The sequence below is a fragment of the Pygoscelis adeliae genome, unplaced genomic scaffold (assembly GCF_000699105.1).
Source record: "Pygoscelis adeliae isolate BGI_AS28 unplaced genomic scaffold, ASM69910v1 Scaffold318, whole genome shotgun sequence".
In the NCBI taxonomy this organism is placed as follows: Eukaryota; Metazoa; Chordata; class Aves; order Sphenisciformes; family Spheniscidae; genus Pygoscelis; species Pygoscelis adeliae.
This window is the reverse complement of record NW_008825430.1, coordinates 2,051,135-2,060,923: the sequence shown is the minus strand read 5'-3', so window position 1 is coordinate 2,060,923 and position 9,789 is coordinate 2,051,135. Positions and strand designations below refer to the sequence as shown.

General features: G+C 43.6%; 1 protein-coding gene across 1 annotated transcript in view; it reads right to left on the bottom strand.

Moving 5' to 3' along the window:
- Window positions 1-2,286: 2,286 nt before the first annotated feature.
- Window positions 2,287-9,789, bottom strand: part of HOMER2 (homer homolog 2 (Drosophila)) — a 34,912-nt gene continuing 27,409 nt past the window's right edge. Inside the window, exons 6-9 of the mRNA XM_009330981.1 lie at window positions 8,942-9,098; window positions 6,551-6,661; window positions 3,999-4,079; window positions 2,287-2,569 (exon numbers count right to left, since the gene is read on the bottom strand). Coding sequence (XP_009329256.1) covers window positions 2,381-2,569; window positions 3,999-4,079; window positions 6,551-6,661; window positions 8,942-9,098 — 538 coding nt within the window. The 3' untranslated portion in view covers window positions 2,287-2,380. The remainder of the gene's footprint in view (window positions 2,570-3,998; window positions 4,080-6,550; window positions 6,662-8,941; window positions 9,099-9,789) is intronic.

Genomic DNA, 9,789 nt, shown 5'->3' with positions numbered 1-9,789 from the left:
CTTAATGAACTGGATCTGAGAGAGACCTGACTAAAGAGGAGGGAAAAAAAAGTCTGGATTAACCCCAATAAATTAATTTGTTTGAAGAGTCTTTTGCATCCCTCTACCCAGAATCACATTAAAAAATCATATTTTACATTAAAACCACGAAGGAAGCCCTAAGACTGCTCAACAGGAAAAAGGAAACAGGAGATGGAGCAGGGTCCTTGATGTGAAAGCAATAAAACACTGGGACAAGGAGGGCCCTGGCTACCTGTATTGCTTGCTGCTCTTAGTTGTGTTATCCCCTGGTTCCCAGCTGATGCAGGGACTGGCTGCAGTTCGGGAGCTCTAAAGCAGCATGGGAGGAGAGGAGAAGCAGGATGAGCCGCCTGTTAAGTGACGGTGTCTATCTATCTGACTTGCTATCAAATAAAAAGACTAAAAATGGAGATTAGTTGTGCACAACCACACACAGTTTCTGACGTCATTTTCAATTTTGAGAAGTCTGGTCTAACCCCACGTTATGCAACTGTTGAATCTTCCACGCTGGCAAAGTCTAATTTTCACACGCCTACATGCTATGTACCTGATTTTTATTTTTATTTTTAAATATCAACAGCCTACAGCAATTTTTTTTAAAGAGACTTAAGTGGTCAAAATGGTTATGAAAGGTCCCAGCTTCACATCCGTTGTTTAGAAGGAGTAAAAGCAAAGATACACAAAGTCCAGTCTGAAAAACAGGCAATGAAGGTAACGCGACAGTAACAGATGAAATGAAAATTCAAGGGACAATTGCAGACAGAACCTCCCTCCAGCACGCGGATTATATATCCATGTGCAAAAAGTATTCAATGCATGCTTCATCTATAACCCACCTTTCTTTTAAAGGTCACACTTATAATTGAGATGTGCCGAGAAAAGAAAAAAGCCCTAAATAAAAAAAAAGCACGGCCATTTTATATCAATCACTGGAACGCACCAACACGGTGCTTAACCAAGCTTTCGCCTGAATTAAGCAAATAATAACGTCAGATAAACAAAAGTTCTTTCCTGAATTAATTCAGATCCCATGTAAACAGACCCTCAAACGGGGCAACAGAGAAAGAAGAGAAAGAAGAGAAGGCAGTCCTAGCGGCAAGAGCAAAACGTGGGCTGAATTCTCCTCCCTGGCCCTTTTACGTCTTCCTTCTCGCTGGAGACCTTGCAGTTCTCAAAACTTCTTTAGAGCTGCTGAATAATCAGTTCAATACAACAGCATTTCTGCCTTTCGGGTTGGGGTTTTTTTGGACAGTCTAACTTGGTGACTAATTCCCACCCTACTGTCAAAGATACACGAGGCGAGAATGCAGAAATCATCGGAAAGGATTTTGATTTCATGTGGTCATGACCCTGCCAGTCTCCTGGGCAGAAACCTGCTTCTGAGCAACGCCCTTTCTAGTAACCTTATACTGCTCTCCAGATCAACGTCTCCTTCTTCACTGCTGTGGAAGTTAAGCAACAGCGATCAAGTTGCACAGAGGTGCACGCGCCCTGTGTACAAACCAGCAACATATCGCTTTTTAAAATAAATATCCGGTCCCAAGACTTAGGCGGGCATTTTTCAGAGATGCACATAATGGCGGAACTCTATGGGTTCAAAATTGAAGGCCAAAGAGAGACGATCTTGCCAAGCAAGAGAAGCTGTCCTCACCTACCGGGTAAGATGCACGACTTGAAGAGCTGAAATTCATTTCTGCACCGTTGACTTTGTGCTGTGTGCGTCCAGGCAAGCACATGCAACCTGTATCGGAGGTTATCTGAAATCCACTAGGTTTTGTTCTGCGAATCAGGCCTGATTGACACGGTCCCTAAAGATACTGGTATCTGTGTGAAGTGATTCACTTGACTGCAGCTCATCACAGGCACATTTCACCAGGCTGCTTTACCAACTGCTCCAGCTAATCTTCTCTCTGCTCCACCAAGGAATAAAAGTGGATGTTGCTAGGAGTGCTGATAGTCCGGACAAGAAAAAGACTTATTTTCTGTATCTATGGTTGCAACAGCCCTTAAGAAAGATAGAAATTTCCCTGCAACAACTAACTGCATATTCATTTTAAGGTAGATCTAGTTCCAGATTCCTGAGACAGAACCCTCTACCTGTTCCCAACCCCACGAAGCCAGAGCAGCAATATAGAAAGTTTCTAATCTCAACAGAATTCAGTGAGCAGCACGATTGGTTTGGAAAATAAACAAACAAAACAAACGACCCCCCCCAAAACCCACAGCAAATTTTCAGCCTCTATGTACAAAAACAATGCAAACAAGTGGAACATTCTAGTTATATTTTGTGAAACACAGGTTTGGGATCAACAAAACATCAAACATCCAGACCCTAGATTACAAAAAAATCTATTGCCATCTAGTTGTCAACCCCAAGTTTAGACAGTCCTTGTCGGAAATCATGTAATTCATCTATCTTCCCGTCTAGTACATCTAAAAAATTCTTTAATTCAGTTTTAAGGTTGGTCTGCCTATGTTTGCTCTCTTCAACTTCTGTCCTTAGCGTTCTGACTTTCTCTTCAAGGTCTTTGTTCTTTTTCTCAGCAGCCTTAAAGACAAAAGAGACAATAAGATGAATCATAGAGGAGAAGGATGAACAGCATTTAACAGCGTAAAGCAACAAACGGCAGCCGGGCTGTAAAAGTTCGCTTCGACTTCTGCAAACTGATTAAGAGAAGCACCTCTGAGAGCAAGCGACATGTGCTAGTCAGATTAAAAGGAAAGAAAGCCCACGCAGGAAAGGACACAGGTTAAGTGGAAAAGACACTTTGCATCAGATTTTGTCATCTGGTTGATATCTTAAAATTCAGCTGGACTTAAATAACGCACTGTGCATGTATTTGTCATTGCTACAGTTGCAGAATCAGACACTGTGCCACCAATTACATACGGAATTATCTACGGTGGTTTAACCTTGAAAAACAAGCTTAGAAATTACTGCCTGAGGAATAATATTGTTTTATTCAGCACTTTTGGATTTATTGGTTTTTTTTTAAAGTTCCACTTTGTGTGAGCACCCAGGCAAGGAATGGGGCAGCCACGTAGCACTTCCCTTGCTGCAGTTTGTTCTATTATTTTCCCTTCTCGTTAGCTCTTCTGCTTATGGTTCTCTATTTCACGTGTGTAAGCATATGCTTATTCTCACCAAAACCCATAGACAACATATTTTACCATACTGAATCAAAGGAAATTCATATTTTAACCATTTTCAGCACCTGCATTCCTCAGTAGCCTTCTAAATGATTTTAGAGCGTTTAGATTATCAGAGTGATGGCTTATTTGATTGATTGGATTTGACTTCATTGATAAGACTGCTTATATTTGTTCTCCTTTCATGTATTAACTTATTGCATTTACACAAGGCCCGACTTCAACAAGTGATGCCCAAAGCCCAGCCTCCGGCTGGGGCAGGACTCCCGCAGCCCATCCAGCTCCGCTCCGAGTGAGCACCTCCCGGCAGAGGAGCCACATGTGCAAAACCGAGCCACGGCGAGCCATGCTTTGCTGGAAAGGAATGACGCAGCACGTAAATGCATCATCAGGTGAACTTCTTTCCCTGGTGGCGTGCAGCTACGCTCATCTGCTTCTTTCCAAAAAGCCTTCCCTAGTGCCACTGTGGCAATTAGCCGCAGGTCTTGGAGGGCTGCTCGACGCACATGGCTGCGGCGCGGCTCCACAAGCCCAGAGCAGCAGAAATACGGGATACAGGATAGCCTGGAATCTGCAGGAGATAGATGCAACACGATCCCAGGCAACCTAATTTCTGCCAACAGCAAGGCAAAGAAATGGAGCTATTTAATTACTCCTGTGCTGGGAAGGGCACGATGTGTTTTGCACGTAATTAGCATATCTGTTTTTACAAACTGGAGCTCTTTTGCCTTCAAACATTGAAGTCTGAACAGAGAAAAGCATTTAGTTAGGAGAAAGAAAGTAAATGTATCAACTATTTTAAAATTAATTTCGTTGTTAAACTGTACCTGTAATTGTTGAGATACAGATTCACATTCTGACATTAGCTGTGGTATAACTTCACCCTGCTTTCGGAGCTCTTCCAGTTCCTTTGAAAACATTAAAAAAAAATTAAAAAATGAATGCAAGCTTCAATTTAAAACATAATGAAAATTTGAGACTATGAAATGACTTTGCATATTTTATTGTATTTGGATGTAAAATAATCAAAATAGCATGTCTGCATTCCAAAACACATGCTAATTTTCTACGAAAATACATTTTTGCACTATATTTGTGACTTTGTACTTCTAACACAGGCAACGTAATCCGATCTCTAGCATGAATGCCTTTAATTATATCAATGAAATCTTAACCTAAAACACATGCCTATGCAAAAGACATATTCAATAAGAGAGAAATCTGAAGGGCTGTAATGCTACAAGCAATTTATAGGTGGTAGCAAAGAGCAAATTAGACATGAATTTTCAATGATATATGGCAGCAAAAAAAGGCCAATGGCATTACGAGCTGCCTAGACAGAGGCATCATTACAGAGCACAGCTGTAGCGGGCTCTCCTCCACGGTACAGCTCTGAGAACGCCCCCCTCCGAAATTTGTATTTGGTTCTGGCATCACTACCCAAATTGAGAGGACTAGCTGAAAGGAGTTAACGAAAAGAGCAACGTGACTTGATAGGAGACCGTGTCTCTGATGGAAATTAAGAGAGCTGAATATATTAACACCACAAACGAACACCACCAATGTGGGGAGTAGGGCTCGAAGAAAGGATGTACATTTTACAGAAGGGTCGTCAGAGCGTCTGAAAAGCACATTGCAGGTCCAAGAGGAACCCTGTGACTTGAAGAGAGTGCAAGAGCCTCCTCCAGACAGCTGCCCACGTAGGTGACGGTCTCAAGAGTAAGCAGGGGTATATCCTCTCCGAGCTGTACTGACCCAGGCCAGCAAAACCAGTCCTTTCCGAAAGGCAGATTTCTTGGCTGCGAAATAGGATTTCTTCCCTAACAGGTGAACTTACAGCACAATGCGAGTGTAACAGAATCCGTAAGTCAAGCTCTTCCACAGAACCAGACAATAACGTTTTTATATCTCTATATACATAAATAATGCCTGGGGGCTCAGATCTCAAAATATAAATACATTATACTATATATACTTACCATATATACACACACATGCTACTATACTGTATACTTACTATATATAGTATAATACAGCATGTGCATGTATCTATACCCACATACTATAGATAAGCTATACGGCACATGGCATACGGTGTATATATAAATATAAATGTTTCGCTAGATAGCTCTGTCCTGACTCCCATGTCTTTACATTTCTCTCTCCTCATTTCCTACATGAAGAGGGTCTCAGCAGCTCCTCTTACACGGCAACATCCATGAGCAGGCTTCACGCTGATTTGAATTGCAGACCATGAAAAGGTTATTTATGGGTGGTTTAGACCTAATCAAGAACCTGCTAATGTAAGTACGCAGTCTGAAAACAAGTTAGGGTATCATCAGTGTAAATGGGAGATAGGCATGTAATATTCACAAGTCAATCAATTTTCTGGTTCATTTGGTACCGTAAAAATGTGAATCTTGAGGAAAACGCTAGCAGAGAATAAGGGTTATTATACATGCTATTACCACAGAAAGGTTGGGAAGAAAGCATGACATTTCCTTTGAAATACTGGTTAAAAAACATTATATTTATAACAGTGCATCAAAATCCATCTCCCTAAACTATTTCCTTGTGCCATCTTAAAACCCCTTAACAGCACTGCTTTTAAGAGCACCAGCAGAGATGCTGTAATGGCACATGGCAAACTTCACTGCACCTGCTGACAGCTTTTTGTCTTCAGCCAGCACAGAGCATTTGGTCACTGTAATGAAGGAAAAAAACAAGGATCCCTATTATTTTCCCCACTGCTCAGGGGCTCCAAGCCATCAACATCATTCTCCGTAGAAAAATGAACACCCTGTATGTCAAAAATGACAAACTGGGGTACTCTAAATGAATCTGAATTTCTCACTCTTGGCATTAGTCCTGAGATCAGAGGGAGACCGTAAAACGGCAAAGCTGAAGACTACGAGCCATCCGGATAAAGAAACAGGACTTGTTACACAAGTGCCAAGTTATTTTGTAAATGATGTCTTTTTAGTGATGCTCCTGACGTCTACGGGAATTCAGGACACGGGGACTGGCAACCGAATTTGTTCTCAGCATACATCTGTCTGGCTTTGGGTAACTTGTTTCGCCACCCCAGCTCTTCTATTAGGAGTAAAGTGTTGTATACGTAAAAGTATCATGTTTGTTAACCACTGCCAAATTAAAGTGTGCTGTCACAGCGCGTAACACATCATGAGACTGAGACTGAGGAACTCTATCAAACTATTGCTGAAGTTGTACATGGAAAATCTAAAAATGGGTGACACCCTGAGACATCGGGCTTCTTCTGGCTGTAGGTGAGTCAGTCCATAAATCTACATGCCAAGTGAGAAGCAGACACAGACACTCAAACTCTAAAGCATGCCATTTCTGTGTTCAGGGCACTTACCAGCTCTTTGTCCTGAAGTTCTGTTTCCAGTTCCTGGAGACGTCTACTCAGCTGCGCGTTTCTTTCCTTCTCTTTATTTATTTCATTGCACTGTTCCTCCAGTTCTTCAATCTTCAAGAAATGTCAGACATTAGGTGAAATTTTTCAAACTTCTGGAGATTTGGGGCAGATTACGGCTGATGTAAATGCGCATTGCTCCACTGAGCAGAGGGAAGCACGGACAATTTTAGTTTGTCACGGATCTGTTTCCTACATCGTAGCATTTGATTCACTGCAACAAAATTGTCGCTTCTTTCCTTAAAAAGAGCCAATTTACACATCCACTAGGAAGCCCTGGGACTGTGTTTATTCCCTCTCACACAGTATCTCATATAATTACTCAAGAATGCGCAAAACACCAAGCTGCTAAAATAAGTGGGGCTGGGGATAAAATCCACATTTCATTTCTATGAAACCAACACAAGACTATAAAGGATGGGGTTTCCTAATGCAGCAAGGAGAAGAAATCTCGCCAGTGCTCCCAGCTTTGCCTCCTCAGGGGTTGCTTATTATTCGGGCTGGAGTACGAGGGACAAAACATCAAAACTTTGGGGGAAGAACCAGTTCAGAGCAACACGCACCGCTTTGTTCTCTCGCCCAGGGACGTGCTCTCTCCATACCTCCTCCTCCCAGCTCTGGACTTAGCTCCCAGGAGATGCACTTCCCACAGGCCGACGGGCCAGCTCATTAAAATATGTACTTTAATTCTCAGCTTCATGTTGCTTTGGGATTACAACTTCCCTCATTTGAAGGTGGAGCTATATGCATAAAATCCTGACCCAATTAATAAAGGAGAGGGAACTTCCCAGGGCGCTGCAGCGATGCGGTGTGAGCGCCGAGCAAGGAACCTACTTGGGGGAAAAGCTGAGAAAACCTCTCTGCACAGAATAAGATGGTGCATTATACAGACAGTGCTGCTGCACAGTCTGGCTAGTCACTGGTACGATGACTTTGCAGCTGTAGTAAGGCAGTGTTTTGATAATCATCTTATAGCTAGGCTACAGCTACTGAGATGTGGCATGTTTCATCAATTAACGTTAATGAGAACAACTTTTCTCTGCAACAGTATAGAAAAGTAAAAAGCTACACTGTAAATTATGCTATTTTCTTGTAACTTACTGTTCCAGTCTCTCACTTCTCCCCTGTCCAAAAGAGACTGGATGTAGGAATCCAAATCACGTAACAACTAATATTAATGTATTAATGCAACATCAGCTAACACAGCTCTGGTTTGATCTCTGAATTATCACTGTGCACACCTAAAATACATGCAAATAGAGAGTATCCGTCTGGGGAAAACATTGCTCCACATGGAATTTCAACGCTGACAGGCAACCCAGGCCACCTCCAATGCTGAAATACTATTTGCAGTCTACTGACATAAAAAAAGATCTGAAATTCCTTCCCTCTTTGAAAGTAAACACTAAGCAACAAAAAATCCTCACCAGACTGATACAATCCGATCTCTAAACGTCCCAGTGATCCATCTACACGAGCAGGGAAAGGGTCCAGATTTTTCAAAGACATTTAAGATGAATAGAGTGAAATTACCCCTGCGAGCAGTGCCCACAGAAGCCAAGCTTCCCCCTGCTCAGGTTGGTGCCAAGCCTGTGTGGGGCTGTTACAGACAGTGCTGTATTATTTGAGGGACAGTACCAATGAATACTCAAACTGAGGCTTTAAAAATTTAAACTTCGCAGTTGTTCTCTGCTGTAGCCGCTGCTCACCCTCAGTCTTACACTACTGAGAAATGTTGTACTCAATAACGGAGGGGAAAAGGCTTTTGACGATGCCTTTTGGCAGGTTTCTGGATGAGATGTGCCTGGCGTTAGTGCTGGAGGACCCGGCTCACAGCCCGCAGTGCTGCGGACATAACTCACGTCCTCATTCCCCTGCCCGCTGTCAGGATTTGCTTCTAATACTGAGCGGTTCCCAGCTTGGCTTCCTGTGGGTAACCAGGCCATAACCTTGCCTTCTGCTCGTGCATCATCTGGCAGTATTTCAGTGAGCTTTGAAAGGGGTACGCAATAGTAAGCCCACTTTTAAAACCATTCTGGTTTATCACCCTGGCCAGCAACCCCTGCTGACACCAAGTCTCCCAAACCAAGAGGCAGGGAGCTTCACGTGATGCGGCAGCACCAGTCCTCCCGCTGATCCCCAGCCCTTTGAACTTCCCTGCCCGCTGTGTGCAGAGGGAAGCAGCTGCCCTTAACGCCCCCCGTCCACTTCCCTTCCAAAGACAAAATCCATCTCCTAACACACAAAGATAAAGCAGCAGAAATCCAAGAGAAAGAGCAATGGCAGGTGCAGCTAACTGGAAGAGACAGCTCTCCAGAGGGTATGCTCTGCTACCTTGCTCCTGAGCTGGTCGTTTTCCTCCTTGCAGGCTGAGAACTGCTTCTTCCAGTGCTCGATGCTGGCCGCGGACTCCTGCAGCGCCGTGGTCAGCCTGGCGTTGCTCTCCCGCAGCGTCTGCAGCTCCGTCTCCCACTTCTTCACGTTGGATGAACTGAGAAAACCAGGGTGCCATTAGGTGCCTTCACCTTATAATCCTGCGTATCATTACTCTTTACACGACTGCAACCTCATCCGTCCACGGTGCGTGTTTACCAATGATGGTTGTTCTAAGATCAAGCGTACTCAGATGTAAGTACTTGCCCCTAGCCATTGCCTGCCTAAGGAGGACATAAGCCTTAATTTGGCTGTCTCTGCCGAAACAAAGGGCTCTATCAACTCCAGCAACAGTGACCTGTGCTTCTGGAACAGAAGTCCTGCCGTCAAAGCAGGCTGTAGGGTTCAGCTGTCAGCTGGGGTCTCCACCGTTTGAGAACAGGGGTTTTACTTTGGCTCTGGGCACGGTCTGTGCTCACATCCAGAGCGGCGCGGGCTGTGCCTCGCTGAGCACCCGCTGCAGTGCAGGCCTGGGGACATGGTACCCATGCAACAAAGCGACTCTACACATTTGCAGATGGTATAGTAATTCAGAACAGAAGATGTCAGGGGGTTGACACTACCTATATTTGATTTTTTTTTTAATGCTCAGCTTTAAATATAAAAGAGTTACATAATGCTGAAGAATTAAACTACTCATTCCCCAAAGCTTCAAACTGCAGCGTAGAGCATGAGATTAGAGAGTGAATGGAAGGAAGGCTTTGAAACTCCCTACATGCTAGCTGCTACTTGCCTGTGGTGTCTTCAGC